Source organism: Pelodiscus sinensis, chromosome 1 (genome assembly GCF_049634645.1).
Source record: "Pelodiscus sinensis isolate JC-2024 chromosome 1, ASM4963464v1, whole genome shotgun sequence".
NCBI classification, from domain to species: Eukaryota; Metazoa; Chordata; order Testudines; family Trionychidae; genus Pelodiscus; species Pelodiscus sinensis.
In genome coordinates, this window is record NC_134711.1 from 40742576 (window position 1) to 40758404 (window position 15829).

At 45.3% G+C, this 15829-nt stretch overlaps 1 protein-coding gene and 1 long non-coding RNA gene across 2 annotated transcripts; one reads left to right on the forward strand and one right to left on the reverse strand.

Annotated features, from left to right (window-relative positions):
* The first annotated feature begins 227 nt into the window (after positions 1-227).
* NDUFA5 (NADH:ubiquinone oxidoreductase subunit A5) lies at positions 228-14932 on the forward strand. The gene is made up of 5 exons (XM_006122589.3): positions 228-670; positions 1298-1342; positions 3746-3862; positions 4593-4658; positions 14748-14932. The coding sequence occupies exons 1-5, from the start codon at positions 650-652 to the stop codon at positions 14847-14849; spliced, it is 351 nt and encodes a 116-aa protein (XP_006122651.1). The 5' UTR covers positions 228-649; the 3' UTR covers positions 14850-14932.
* Positions 9219-12363, reverse strand: LOC142829288 (uncharacterized). The gene is made up of 3 exons (XR_012903726.1): positions 12278-12363; positions 9786-10028; positions 9219-9350 (listed from the first exon to the last, which is right to left on the reverse strand). It is a non-coding gene; the product is annotated as an uncharacterized LOC142829288 (long non-coding RNA).
* Positions 14933-15829: the final 897 nt, after the last annotated feature.

The window sequence follows — 15829 nt, forward strand, 5'->3', positions numbered from 1 at the left end:
TAGGCTGGCTATTTGGAAAAACTATTTCACTAGGAGGGTGGTGAAGCACTGGAAGGGGTTACCTAGGGAGGTGGTGGAATCTCCATCCCTAGAGGTTTTTAAGTTCCAGCTTGACAAAGGCCTGGCTGGGTGGCTTTAGTGGGGTTGGCTGCTTTGGGCAAGGGATAGGACTGGACGGCCTCCTCAGGTCTCTTTCAACCCTAGGATTCTGGCTTCATGACCCCATTCATACTGCGATTTCCTGAGAGTTCAGCCCGCCTGCCGTTAGACCCCCCTTCCGCCAGAGGGAGCTAGACAGGCACAGGCGCTGCGCTGAACAAGCCGCTCATGGACTCCCCGCTGAGCTCAGGCAGCGCCTGTTCATTTTGCTCCCGAGGCTCTCACGCAGAGCGCATGCCCGCCCCGCAAAGCAGCAGCGCGGGCGAGCAACTACCTTGCCGCACAAGCACGCGCACTGGGAGATAGCCCCTCCTCCCAGCCTCGTTCTCAGGCCTTGCCTCATCGACACCTGCGGCCTTCAGTCGTCATTGGCTTGTCCTCTAACCAACGGTTCACGGTTATCGCGGCGCCTGCGCACTGTTGTTCCGCCGGTGGCGGCGGGAGTGAGCGCTGCCGTGCCCGGACCGCAGTGCAGCGCGTGTCGCGCACCATGGCTGGGGTGCTGAAGAAGGTGAGAGCCGGGGTCGCGCCCGGGTGGAAACTTCCCAGTTCCCCTCCCGTAGTGGGCCTGGGTCACTGGGGATGCTCCCTCCTCCCGCTCCCCTGGGGACGGGCAGGCCTGGCTGGCGGCCTGGCAAAACTCCCCCCGCCGCGTCAGATTGCAGCCAAGGCGCCTCGTTACACGCCGGGGCAACGGCCGAGTCTGGCCGCGGCGCGTTTCGCTTTGGGAGCAGAGCAGGGAAGAGGAAAGGCCTGGAGGCTGCCGAACGCCCGCCGGGCCCGAGTCTTCTTTGCGCGTGTCCACGCACCCACCGCGGTGCTGCCCGCGGCCCGGTTGCTGCTGCCCGGGGCCTGGCTTCGGGTGACAGTTACCCCCTCTTGGAGGCGGATGTGTGGATGGGAGACGCTGTCCTACCCTGAAGTGCTACCGCACTGCTGTATCTGAAGGCAGACCAGACGGGATGGAGGCTCTGCGCCGCCAGCCCTCCTGATATGTGTGACACTTTTGTTTGTGTGACATTATTTGGAGTTATTTGCCAAGATGTGCTTTGCTTCAGCTAAAGTAAGGTGTAAGTGTAGTTTATTACCAGACTTGACATTAATGCTTTGGTTTGCTCAATATATTCTGTTTGTGCAGACCACTGGGCTCATGGGACTAGCTGTGTCTGAGACTCCTCATGAGGTATGCATTTTTTATATCTAATTGACATGGACTTCAAATCAGAGTATTCACTTGTTCTGCATGATTTTTCATGTATATGTTAAATGTCTTACGATCTTACAGGAAGAAGAGTTTAAAATCCAAAATTTGACCAGCTCTGAAACTTTCATTTTGATAAAGAATATTGGCTTTGGTCTAGGAAGACTTGTTCTTAAAAATAAAGGTGTTTTTTTTTTGTTATATAAATATTTAAAAAAAAGACTTGATAGTTGCTTCTTAGAATTAAATTCCAAAATCACGTACAATAAGGTTTTGTGGTCCCCCATCTCCAGCAAACATGAAGTGGTAATGCTTTTTTATGTAGGAGCCTGAAGACGTGAAAAGAACTGTGTAACGTATCAGACGGCATTCAGTTACTTAGATCTGGTAGCTTGTAAATTTAATTACTATTTCACATGCACAGATTTTCCCACAACGTGTAATAGATTCTGCAGCCCCCTGTTAATGTTGCTGTTATGTTGGGAGTGGCAGGGCTGGATTGGTGTCTAGACTGTAAACTCTTTAGGGCAGGGACCCACAGTGCTAGGTTTATATAGAGTTTAGTGCAGTGGGGCCTTGGCCCAAGACTGGAGCACCTAAGACATTACTGTAATACAAATAATATATATCTTGATAATTCTCATTTGCATTCCTAAGGCAGTATTTGTCTAGTTCATCTAAGACAGAGGTCTCCAGTCTATGAGGTGCTCTCACCTTGGTGGTGCGGAGGAACATTCAGGGGTGGGATGCAGTGTTCCTCTAATATTTTCCATCCATGTGTAAAATACACTTTTATGTGCACCAAGGCATGTGTGACTGTGCAATACCAGCAGAAGCAAAAACCCAGCATTTGACTCTCTCCTGAGTGGCCACGTGAGCACTCAGCTTACTGAGAACACTGGTGGAAAGAGAGCATCACCAAGTCTTGCTCCTGGCTCCTCCTCCTTCCCCTCCCCTCTTACACCTGTCCATGTTGCACCTTCCTGGAGCTGCAACTCTGCTTCCAGCTGGCGTGGGGAGGAAAGATAAGGGTAATGAGTGTGGGGGGGGGGCAAGGTAAAAATGTGGGGACCCACTGATATTGAACATAAGATTTTCAGCTAACAAATTTGAAAAGCACAGTTTAATACTGTACTTCTCTGAAATATTGACATTTTTCAACTATGCAATAATCCCACTAGGGAGAGATCACGCCATGCCACTACTACTTGGAAACAGTTAGTCGTGTCTACAGTATGTCTGTTAAATATTGAATAATTCACTAGTCAAATAGTCGATGGAATTTTCCTTGACTAATCCATAGGCACTTCCGCATTCCTCCTTTGAAATATACAAGAGCCCCCACTCTGGCTCTTACACATTTCAAAGAAGGAATGTGGAACTCTGCGTGCAGCCCAGGGCCAGCGGGAAGTCCAGCTGACTCTGGGCTGCATCTGGGCATGCCAGCTTTAAAATGTACAAGAGTCCCCAGCGGGGGCTCTGGTGCATTTCAAAGCAGACCCCGCTGACCCCAAGCTCCATCTGATAGAGGCAGCAAGCGGATGAGGGGGGGAAATCGACTAGTCGGCTCAACTATCTAATAAGCATTTGCTTATTAGATAGTCAACTAGTCCTTAACATCCTTAATCTACAGGATTGTTTTACGACTTTAGGAGAGTAAATTTATTTCAGAACTTAATTTATAACAGTTTGGGGTCCTAAACCATAAACTCATCAGGGCTGCAATTAAACCCTTAATCTTAACATGCTATTTTCTTCTCTCATCCTGCTGTTGTGTATATAATTCTGCTTATGCTCTTTTCCCTTAACCTTTCACATCCCTAGTGTGAAACTGGAATTAACTGGAGCAGCCCCAGCTGCTGTGACTTTTTTTGCTAACCCCTGACATTTCTTCAAAACATACTTTGGGTATTTATCCACAAACTTTTCTACAGATGAATGTAAATGAATTTCCCCTAATGTTGGCACCTGTTCCAGGTGCCCTTTTTAGTAAGTGTTGGGTGTGGGGGTGGCTATATCTTTTGGTTTTATTTGCTTTTTTACTTTAAAGCTTTGTGCTGGCTAACATCTGAGAAATTAAGGTGCAGATCTTGAGATCAGGTTAAAACATTCACAGCACAATTTGTGAAGAAAGTAGTTAAGATTACCAAGGTAGTTTTGTACTTTACAGATGAGTCCAAATAGAAAGTCCAAATTGAAATACATTCTGGCCCAAACTGAAGTCAGAATTCTGCAGTCATACCAAGCTATTTTATTGATATAGCTACTGTGAATTTGAATGCAGTAGTTTTCTGTATTTTACTTTGAGCTCATAGATTATTTAAATATTTCTGTTAACATTAATTTACTGTTTGCATGCATTCACATGTCTTCCAATCATTTCAGCACCTGAGGATACTGTATACAAAAATTCTTACTGCACTGCAGGACATCCCCAAAGATGCAGCATATAGGAAATACACTGAACAGATTGTAAATGAACGGTTTAACATGGTAAAAACAGTAAGTATAGAACAAATATTTTATATGCTTAGTTTGCACAATATTTTCCTTCTCACTTGATCTTCAAAGAACATATAGAAGATGTGTTACAGAGAGATGATCAAGGTTACATATTGTTTTGTGATTACAGAAGCTATTATATTTTGTTTATTTAACTAGAAAACAGCAATTGTTTCTCATCACTGATTTCTGCTAAAAATAGAAAGTAGTTAGCTGAAGATTTGAAGACTCCCGGATATTTCTTTAAATTTGTAGGTAATATATACATATGCGTGTTTATCAAATTAATTATTTTATCTCTTTACCATTCAACATTTTTGAAACAACCACTTCATTGGTAGGGTCAAATAGCTCATTCCAGTTTTGCATTCTTGCTTTTGTCTGTCTACAGTGACTTATTGAAAGGATGAGTATCTTATTTGTCCAGAAAGCTATGACCACACTTCCCTTCCACAGTTTGATACAGCAGAATGCTATTTTTTGCTTCTGTGTACATCTGAGTTGCAAGGAAATACACCCCCACAGTTATTTCTCTTTACATTTTCAGTGAGAAATTGAAAGAACGGTATAGGCATTGTTTTTCCTATATTGTAAAATAGGTCACCTTGATGTTAACTCATTTGAAGGGGTACATTCAGAAAACTAGACACTGTTCAATTGTCAATTTTTTTAAGTTCTGCACTTGACATTTTTAAAAAACCTAAACACTTATTTTTACCTGTATTCACAGGAACCTAATGTGCAAAAACTAGAAGACAAACTGAAAAGTGGTCAGATAGAAGAAGTTATTAGACAGGTAAGTTGAAAACTGTTTAAAACACCTTTGCTAAAAGAAAGCAACAAGATATGGTAGCTTTTAAAATGATGGGCATTAAGAGAGTATTAAATATATAATAAGCAGCATGTGTGTTCTAAATATTTTAATCACAGAAAAGTGAATGTCCTCTGCCTGGTCCACGTGCATGGAAATAACCAGTGCTTTTATCTATTTAAAGTTCAGTCCATGCACTGTATTAACCCTTGTATCTGCGAGGATGACTTCCAAAAGAGATTACATATTACTAACCACAGAAAGAAGCCTTTAGAGGAAGCGGAGGGTCTCTTGATAGTGTCAAAACAAGATTGGATGCCTTTGTGGAAAAGAGTCATTAGACAAACAAAACTATTGGGCATGGTGTGGTGATATGCAGGAGGTCAGACTAACTGATTTTGTGGTCTCGTTTAGCCTTAAACTCTGAATAAAAATGACATTTTATATCAAGCTTTGGTTCAAGTAAGGTCAAGAAAACTAAAAACTTCAAGATATGGCATAAACAGATCCTAATATTGAACATCAGATAATAAGTACTGAATAATAAAGATTGCATTTTTTTTTTTAACTCTAAGACAGGAATGATGCAACTGAAAGGAAAAATTAGTAAGTTTAGCACTGATCCAACATTAACATACTATTCCCTTATCAACTCTTTCAACTACTTTCTCTAATAAAGATCCTTTGCACTGCAACATATTTGACATAGCTTATGTTGGTGAAAATCAGAGTACTTTATCTTATGGGAAATATGCATTAATAATTGTATTTTCTCATTTGCAAGCAGAATTCCTATTGAATGGGAATTATGTGTATTTAGGACTAAGTATTTTCAGGTGTGGGAAATCCTACTCCAGAAATAGCAGTTTGACATAAAAACGCTGAATACTTAGTTCATTGATTTGTCATAAAGGCAACTTGAAATTATATATATTTTTTAAATTAACTAGTTAAAGGGTTGTTGAATGTCTAAACAGTGTTACTAAACTGTGTTCTCATTCAATGGACTGTAAAACTCTCCTGACCTCTGGGTCTGTTGAAGCTGCAGAGAAGCAGTCCTTTCTTGCTTAATTCTTAGGGAGGATTTGAGTCAAAGTTGTGAAATTCTTGAATTGTTCAACATTAGGACACAAAGTAATTGTATAACTGTTATCCTTTTGATGGTATATTTGAATAAAACTGTGAGATACAGTAATAAAATACATTTGTTTAACCACCCCTAACCAACTGTGGGGCCATCACAGCCAAGATACCCACACCCCTGTCTTCTAAAGCAGGCCTGAACAAAATCTGGCCTGCAGAGGCAGCAGGGAGCTCAGGCAGGCTTCTCAGCTTGCCCTGCAGCCTTGCACGCTATGCAGAAATGTGGCTGGCCGGGCTCCATTTCTGTTTTAAAACTGAAGAGGAGGGGGGAAGTTTTAGGATCTGCCCTTCCCCTGCCACATTCCCATTGGCCGGTTTCTGCCAGAAACCGGCCAATGGGAGTTGCTTGTTGGAATAACAGGCAGCTAAGAAGAATCACAACCCCTCTCCTTGGCTTAATTATTCATGAAGCACATGGCCGGGCAGGCTGGCTGGGAAACATTTTCAACTGGGCAAGCAGGCTAGTTTGGCAGCTGGCAAGTAAGTATCCTGGTGACAGCCTGCTTCTGGCACCCCTGCCCTTTCTTGTCCCAACTCTCTGCAACTGTCCCCCCTCCACCCCCACTCAACATATTCAAACTTTCTGTTCCCCTCTTACACTCCTCCCAGATCTGACACCCCAGTCCTCCTGCCCCAGATCACAATCCCCTCCTACCCTAGGTCCCATCCCAAACCCCTGCACTCCTGTCCCCTGCCGTAAATCACAACCGCCTGCTTCATCCTGTCAAAGTTAGACAGGACTCACAGATTTGGCAGACTGCTCTGTTTATTTCAGCAAAGCTGAAAAGATACTGGGACTTAGGGTGAACCGGGACAGAAAAGAAAGCAGAACACAGATCAACATCAGTAAAATGAGTTGCATCTGGCAGGATAGAAGCCAGATTAGTTGCTGGGTTAGGGATTACAGGAAAGGTGGGTACAACAATGCAGTTAATAGCTTGAAGATCCTGAACAAACCGCCATGATTTACCATCAGCTTTTCGAACTGGGAGGAGGATAGGGGTGTTACAGGGGCTGGAACAGGGGACAATAATGCCTTGTTCCCACAGGGTGGATATGACCGGAGCTGAAACCTTTAAATCCCAAAAACCCGGTGCCACGACCCCTTTTCTGACCTTATCCCCATTCTTGGTACCCTCCCCATTCCCAGTACTGTCTGCCCTGCCCTGAATAATGCTGTATTTGCAGAGCTATCAACTTTTATGAGGACTGCTTCTCTTTCTTTTTAGAGTGCAGTGGCAATGTTCTGCCACTGCTTGCAATTTGTCCATGGTCTTGGCCTCCCATCCAACACTTATTTGCTTTAACATACTGCTAATAGCAGATAAGAGGCTATTAATAAACGCATGCACCAGGGCGCCCTGTCCATTTTTACCTGGTTGCTGTACCCCAAAAAACCCAACCAAACAAACAAAAAAACCATCAGTCAGTCTGTGTGATAGTTGCCCGGGTTTTTTTCTTTGTTGCTGTTTACGGGGTTATAAGTAGTTTACACAGTTGCAGGAGGTCTGCTTCAGAGGGTTCATAGGCATTGCACACTAGCAAAATTCCTCTGCAAATTTGGTAGGGTTTTCCTGGGGCTTTGGAAAACCTTTTACAATCAAGTGGAGCTCCGTGTGGGTCCAGAGTTTATAGTGGGTCCAGAGGGTCTGAGTCTTCTTGGAGGACGGGGTAAAGGGAAGCGCTCGGTCTGGTGGTGGGAGAGGAGGTTTCCAATAAAGCTTTTTCTTATAATTAGAATTTTAAGGGAGGCGAGCTTCGATTCAGTTCATTTAAGATTTGCCTCGTCCCACCACTGCATGAAGCAATCTACCTCTCCTCTAGCCAATTTAGTTTTGGGAAGGCCAAGTTTGTCTTTTAAGACGTCCACTTGGTCTTTGTTCCAAGATCCTAACAGTGGCCACTGAGTTTTGGGATCCCCCAGAGTTAATCTAGATCATTTTTCCAGAAATTTACAGGAGTCCGGACCCTTTCTAAAATATATAAACTGAGCCAGAGTCCCTTTAGGCAACTATCCCTGCTTAGACGTCTAGTTACACATACAGGAGGACTTCATACACCAATCACACAAGGAGGAAATTCGGGTTCGTCAGAGCGGTGCCCAGTGCAACACACAAAAGAAGCCCACAGGCTACTGCCTCAATCGCCCTTGCGTTCACTCCAAGGATTTTATCCAAGGTGCGGTGCGGCTGCGATTGTGCAGATTCCAGTCACACAGACCGCGGGGACAGGAGCCCCTTGGTCGGCCAGTCCCCGGGCAGAGATGGCTCCCAGACTCACTCACACCACAGGGAAGACGGATAGACACAGAGACAAGACAGTCCTCAGTCCGGACAAAATAATTACCTGACCAGAGTCCTGATGTTAGATCCCGGGATCCCTACCAGAACAGAGCAGGAACCAACAGGTTCGATGGCGTAGACTTCGCTGTGGCTGTGCACCTTTCCGTTCTGGCGGAGGACCGCTCGGGCCAAATGCCCAGGTGCCAGCTACCACGGTCATCCTGCAAAACAGTCAGGGATCACACAGCCTCAGCGAAGACGGTTGCCATCTCAGTGGGACCTCCAAATTGTCAAAGTTAGACAGGACTCACAGATTTGGCAGACTGCTCTGTTTATTTCAGCAAAGCTTTGCTAAAATGCATTCAGAAAATGTGAGTACCATACAAGGTACAAACCCCTTGATTTTATACAGTCAAAAGGCCAAGTTAACAAGATCAAAGGGTGTGGCAAAACTTCACATTATTAGTGTGGTTAAGTATCTTCATTTCAATATCAAGCACACAGCAATCTCCTGGCTATATCTCCCTGATTATCTAGAATTGCCTAATGTTTCTCTTCCTGTTAAACTCAGGCCCAAATTGGCTAGCACCTTGATCTGCATACCTACAATCAACATTAACATACTTTTCTTCTTCCTCTTAAAAGACAAACAGAATTCCTTCAACTTATTCAATTATTACAGTACAATTCATCTTTCTCTTACAGTATAATTCTTTCTACTTTCACAATCCCAACTCCCTCCCAGACTCCAAGCTCCCTTCTGCACCTAACCTCCATTCTGGACCCCGCATCTCCTCCATTGATATCATGGAAAAGTGAGGGCCTCGACCACTTTTCAAAATCTTGGCATCTCCCCCCCTCCCCCGTCAAATTATTGTCCACACCTACACTACAGCACAGTTGTGGGGAGGGTCTCACCACATACTTACACACAACCCTTGTCCATCAGAGCCCAGCTGCAGAGTCTACCACCTCAGACACACTTGCAACTTCCCCCCCAAATCCCAGCTGTTCCCCCTTCCCTCTCTTCCTCCCCCCCCCCCCCCCCAAATCCCAGACACCTGCATCCCTAAGTCTCCAGAGCCTAGGAATCCAGAGGGAGAAGAGTTCCGAGCTTGTCTGGAGTTTCCTGCATCCCATCTCCTGTAAGGGCGGGCTAGGAACTGCAGCTGCTGGGATCCCTCAAAGTTTTTAATAGCAGCCCGCTGTTCTGCAGCCCAGTTCTGTAGTAAGAAAAAGAAAATTCTGCACTCTCAGGCTACGTCTACACTGGCCCCTCTTCCGGAAGGGGCATGTAAATTTCAGCAGTCGTCGTAGGGAAATCCGCGGGGGATTTAAATATCCCCCGCGGCATTTAAATAAAAATGTCCGCCGCTTTTTTCCGGCTTTTAAAAAAGCCGGAAAAGAGCGTCTAGACTGGCCCCGATCCTCCGGAAAAAGTGCCCTTTTCCGGAGGCTCTTATTCTTACTTTGAAGTAAGAATAAGAGCCTCCGGAAAAGGGCACTTTTTCCGGAGGATCGGGGCCAGTCTAGACGCTCTTTTCCGGCTTTTTTAAAAGCCGGAAAAAAGCGGCGGACATTTTTATTTAAATGCCGCGGGGGATATTTAAATCCCCCGCGGATTTCCCTACGACGACTGCTGAAATTTACATGCCCCTTCCGGAAGAGGGGCCAGTGTAGACGTAGCCTCAATGTTTAATTTTCGCACCTTTTTTGGGTAAAGGGCCACCGACCAACAGAAAATTTAGTTGTGAAGAACACACCAATGAGAAAGAAAAAAACAACCCACTGGCCTGGACCTAAACTGAGAAGCAGGGTTACCAGGGCTCTGCTTGCACTCCAGACTTGGAGGAGAGGTGCTGAGGCTGACTTGCTGCAGGACTGGAATGTCAGCACTAGCTCACCCTGTTGCAGCTTGAAGTCCTGAGATCTGCCAAGGACAAGGCTGTATTAACTCTTGGGGCCTGGAGATTTTATGGCCCTTCCCCACCTCCCAGGCTCCAGAGTAGGGCCAAAAATGAGGGGTTCAATGTATGGGAGGGGGCTGCATGTTGAGGCAGGTGTTGGTGAGGTCTCCACTTGGGCTATGGGGTAGAGCTTGGAATGAGTTGCTTGGGGTTCAGGAGTGGGCTCCAGGCTGGGGCCAAAGAGTGGGCTCAAGGCAGAAGGTTGGGGATTGGGATGTGAGACTGGAGAGAGGGTTGGGGTGCAGGGCACTTACCTGGAGCAGCTGCTCCTATTTTCGGGGGGGGGGGGGGGGCCTGCAGTTCCCATTGGCCGGGAATCATGGACAATGGGAGCTGAGGGGCAGCACCTGCAGGCAAGTGCAGCTCAGGGGACAGCTTCTATTGGCGCTCATGGCAATGCAGCTCCAATCTGGGGAGGCAGAGGAATGGCAGCGTATGGGGCTGCCTTCCCCCTCCAGAAAGGGCTTGCCTGGAACATAAGGGCTGTGACTACATTGGCGTGATCTTGTGCCAAAGTGGTCGCTTTTGCGTAAAAACATGCTGCCTGTCTACACTGGCGAGGAATTCTTGCACAAGAACACTGACATTCTAATGTGTGAAATAGTTCTTGCGCAAGACGCACTATGATGCTTCCGCTCAGGAATAAGCCCTCTTGCGCAACTGTACTTGTGCAAGAAAGCCCTATGACTAAAATGGCCATCGGAGCTTTCTTGCTCAGGAGAGCGTCTACACTGGCATGGATGTTCTTGTGCAAAAGCACATCTCTTGCGCAAAGGCACATGCCAGTGTAGATGCTCTCTTCTGGAAGACTTTTTGCACAAGAACTCTTCCGCAAAAGAGTTCTTGTGCAAAATCATGCCAGTGTAGATGTAGCCAAGGGCTTTAGTGGCTACAGCCCAGGGCCCTGAGCCAAGAGGGGTCCCAATCACTTGCTTAGCTGAACAATGTTAGTGCTCATGTACTCCTGTTGAGACCAGAGAGGAAAAGCGTGGTGCTTGAACAACTTTTCCTGCTTGTTATGTTCTTAGACTGCATGAGCATGATCGGAGAGGGAGGAAAGACTGGTGGGTGGGTAGTTTAAGAAGAGCTGTCAGTCATTCTTGTTTTTCAGTTAGGAAGCACATTCCCAGTGTGGTTGGGAGTATGGGTCTTTGCTGACTCCCTCTTATGCAGAGGTGGGCAAGAGGCAGTTAGTGGGCCAGATCCTGCCTGCAGCCTCCTCACCAGAATCCTTACTACACAGCAGTTCATGCTGCTTTAAACAGCTAGCTGCAAATTGCTCTAAATGCTGGGAGGGATGGGGTTGCTTCACGTGCTGTCTCTGCCTCCTAGCAAAATCTTTCAGGTCCCATTTGCCAGTTTCCAGAAGGAAGCCGCCTTCTTCCCTCACTCCCCCTTCCCTGTCGTGGAACAGAGCCACATGGAGCAGCTAGTCCAGCAGCCAGGCATGGAGCCATTATCAGATTCCTGCAGGGCTGCTGGATGGGAGCTGCCTAGGTAAGTGCCTCCTAGCCAGAGCCTGCCTCTGACACCCCACCTCTTCACCCCCCCAACTTTCTGTCCCAGGTCACAACCCAAACTATCTGCACCTCCTTTCCCCAGGTAACAACTCCCTCCCAGACTTTGTACTTTCTCCTATACCCCTCCCCTAAGACAGAATCCTCCCCTGCCCAAGATCATAACCTCCTCCTTCACTCAAACTTCTTTTCAGATACCACATCCCCAATGCACCCCTGCTCTCTTCTATACCCCATCTGCTGTCTCAGACCCAGCACCCCTGCCACAGAAGTGTGGCTCTTGATGATTTACCAAAATCTTAATCCCATTAATCCCCCGATTTTAATAATTATTGCCCACCCCTGCTCTTATGGGTGCCAGCCAGAGATAGGATAGGTTACAGAGCATCCCTTGGAGCCTGGAATTTCTTTGAATTATTTTCTTACATATGTGGGTTGAGTCGCCCTTGTGGTTACATGGAGCTAAGACATTTCTGCCCTTGGAATGTTCTTGAACTCCTTTTAGGCAATCTGATTCATAGTTTGGGAACCAGTATGTTGTAATATCACTTGGAGTGGGCGTTGACTAATCTGAGCTAGGGTTGGCAGGATTTGTAACGAATGTTTGTAGTGAATGATCTCATTTGTGTTATATGGAGTTATATAACATGATTCTACAATTTCTTTTAATTGTAAATCAAGTCTTAATTCTGCACCTGATTAATCTTCTTTCTGCAAATGGATAGTAAGCTCTTTATGGCAAAAGCACTCTTTGTGTAGCAGTTATCTTGGAGCCCTCTAGCAATTACTGCAATACAAATAGGAATTTACATTTTATGCTTGCTGTGATGGATTTCATCTCGTGTGTGTGTGTGTGTGTGTGTGTGTGTGTGTGTGTGTGTGTGTGTGTGTGTGTGTGTGTGCGCGCGCGCGCTCTCGTTCCACTCAATCTGCCTGCTTGTCCTCTAGGGCGCCCCACTACCCTGTCATGCTGGGCCAGAAGCTCTTATCTCCCCTAGCCAAAGCACAAAGCTGCAGTAACAACCGCTTAGGAGAGCTGAACAAATTCCATTCTGAGAGGGCTCAGCTATAAGACTGGTGATCCAGGAACACAGCCCTGAATAAATCCATCTTACTCTTTATAAAAGTTTTCCACAGCTCATGAGATCAGCCCTGTTTATTAATGAAGGGAAGATCTGCATGGTGGTTACCTCTGTCAGGTAACAATTACTTATATTGAGCTTGATAATATTTTATTCAGTATAAAAAGGTAGATTGTAAGTGACTGAAGGTGACAACAGGCACACCAAAATAAACAAAACATGCCAGCTAATACACTAAGAAAATTGTTACATTCAAATTCTTACCCTAACAGTTCTAATATTTTTCACAAACTAGACAGCCTCCTAACTTGAGCCAAGTCCTTCCAATTGTTCAGTCTTAGATGTTTCCAGCAGCATCTTGGATGGTAAGAAGGGGATTCCTGGTCTACGTCTACACTGCAGAGTTTTTACGCAAAAGCTCATGGAGCGTCCACACTACAAGGCTACGTCTAGACTGGCATGATTTTGCAGAACTACTTTTAACAGAAAAGTTTTTCCGTTAAAAGTATTTCCGCAAAAGAGCGTCTAGATTGGCACAGAGGCTTTTGCGCAAAGGCATCCGTGCCAATCTAGATGCGCTTTTGCTCAAGAAAGCTCCGATGGCCATGTTAGCCATCGGGCTTTCTTGCGCAAAAAATTAAGGTGCCTGTCTACACTGGCCCTCTTGCGCAAGTATTCTTGCGCAAGAGGGCTTATCCCTGAGCGGGAGCATGAAAGTATTTGCGCAAGAAGCACTGATTTTGTACATTACAAAGTCAGTGTTCTTGTGCAAGTTCAAGCAGCCAGTGTAGACAGCTGGCAAGTTTTTGCGCAAAAGTAACCGCTTTTGCGCAACATCTTGCCAGTCTAGACTCACCCTAAGTGTGTTTTTGCACAAGAGTTATTTCTCTTTCTATGAGGAATAAGTCTTTTTGCACAAGAGCTCTTGCACAAACAGCAATGTGTGGATGGACAACGGGTTTCTTGCGCAAGAAACCCCTATCAGAAAAAGCACAGGTGCTCTGCTATTCACAGAATGGCCAATCAGAGCTTTCTTGTGCAAGAGAGTTCATGACAGTGTGGATGCTTTCTTGCGCAAAAGCACATCTCTTGCGCAAAAGCACATGGCCGTGTGGATGCGCTCTTGCACAAGAAATCTTCTGCAAAAAGTTCTTGCACAAGAAGCCTGCAGTGTAGATGTAGCTTTGGTGTCTGGCCATTTGGTTTCTTGCTTTTAAAATCCCTTTTTCCCAAGGTGGAAATTCTTTGTGTGCAGTTCAAACTTTTCTCACCTTGAATGGGAAAGTACAAGACCCAAAATGGGTTCCAGCATTAGGTGACTGGGGCACATATCTTTGTAGGACCAACTGTAGCTTGAGCTTACAGGAAAAACAAACCCATTTAGTGTCTTGAGTACTGGGCCTTTGTCTCCAGAGTATTACCCTGGCCCTCACTAGCACATCTAGAATTATAAACAGATTCACACTTCATATTTCTAACTTTACATAAGAATGATACATGCACAAAATATACACATTATGTTGCAACTTTTAAAATGTCACGTGATGCATTTTGCCTAAAGTATCTTAAGCCAGTTTTCATAACACATGGAGAGATTGTGACACTTGCATTTAAAACAAGTTGAATTGCTGCTATTCTGGTTTTAGTCAGTTTTTTCCTCACTCATGTTCAACTAATCAAATTATTAATCTGCAAATTAAAGCTAGAAAATAAGAGGTTATGTCCCAACTAAGGAACTCTTGTAAGAATGTATTGCTCATGACATAATTGTAGCTATAGGTTAAGTAGAGATGCAAATTTCCACAATTTCTAAATATACCTGCAGTGCTGTTTCACATACTCCTGTAAATTTGAACTCTTACCATGATTAGAGTGGGCTTCATGTCTGAAGTCAGTGAGAATAAAATGTATGGCTTTGCATTGTGATCTGTAGCCCAATGACTAAATTGCTTGTAAATCACTCTAGATGGAACTTTGGCATCTGAATGCTTTTGAAATTCATAAGCAGTGTTCTCCAATTATAGATTAGTCAGTATCTCAAAATACAAAATATTTTAATTATATTTTATGTTTTCATCAACAGGCTGAAAGTGAGCTCTCTCTAGCAAGAAAAATGGCCCAATGGAAGCCATGGGAACCATTAGTTGAAGAACCTCCTACTGACCAATGGCGATGGCCAGTGTAATAGTTTTATGTCTAACTATTTGAGAACTGAAAAAAAACCCTTAATTATTGATATCATGTTAATAAAAATGTCTTTAAAGAAAATGGCTTATGTGTATAATTTATTTTGCTTCAATAGCTATTTAAATGTAGCAGGATGTAAAAGTCCAGTCTGACTTTCTTGGGCTTTACTAAAACTTTGTTTAGCTGTTACTCTGATTTTTTTTCCCTAGCTTGCTGATTTAATTAACAATATATTAAGTAGAAACTTTCTTCTTATTCTTTTCTGATTCATCTAATTTTCACATACCACTTCTTGACACTTAATTACCATGGCTGTCATTTCACATCTCAGACTGTGGTTTAACCAAAAAGAGGAAGGGGAGAACTACATTTTACACACAGTTGATGAGCCACAGTGAGATAAATACAGATGAAACTGTGTGTTTGATACTTTTGACTAAAAATGGCACATTTGCAAAGCCATTCTGGGGGAGAAAAAGCTAAGAATGACGTCTGCAAACAAAACTATATACAGGCAGTCCCTGACTTACGCGGATCCGACTTATGTCGGATCCGCACTTACGAACGGGGCTTTTCTCGCCCCAGAGCTCACGGGCGGCGGGTCGCCACCCATGTCTTCCGGGGCAAGAAAAGCTTCTCCCGGTCTCCCTGGTCTGCTGGGGGGGTCCAGCAAAGCCGCTGGACCCCCCCCCCCCCAGCAGACCAGGGACACCTGAGCAAAGCCGCCACCTGGGCGGCTTGGCTCGTTTGCTCAGGAGCAAAGCTGCCCAGGCGGCGGGACACCCGCCGCCTGGGCAGCTTTGCTCCTGTCCCCCTGGGGGGGGGGGGGGGTCCAGCAAAGCCGCTGGACCTCCCCCAGCAGACCAGGGAGACAGGAGCAAAGCCACAGGGGCGGTGGGGTTCCTCCGCCTGTGCAGCTTTGCTCGGGTCTCCCTGGTGTGCTGGGGGGGATGGAGGCGCAGCTAGTGCGCCCCCCCC

What these genes read in the sequence shown, in the direction of transcription:
- NDUFA5 (XM_006122589.3), top strand. Translation starts at nt 650, where the DNA reads ATGGCTGGGGTGCTGAAGAAG. An exon ending in TGTCTGAGACTCCTCATGAG is followed by an intron (nt 1,343 to 3,745) that starts GTATGCATTTTT and finishes CAATCATTTCAG; the next exon opens with CACCTGAGGATACTGTATAC. An exon ending in TAGAAGAAGTTATTAGACAG is followed by an intron (nt 4,659 to 14,747) that starts GTAAGTTGAAAA and finishes TTTCATCAACAG; the next exon opens with GCTGAAAGTGAGCTCTCTCT.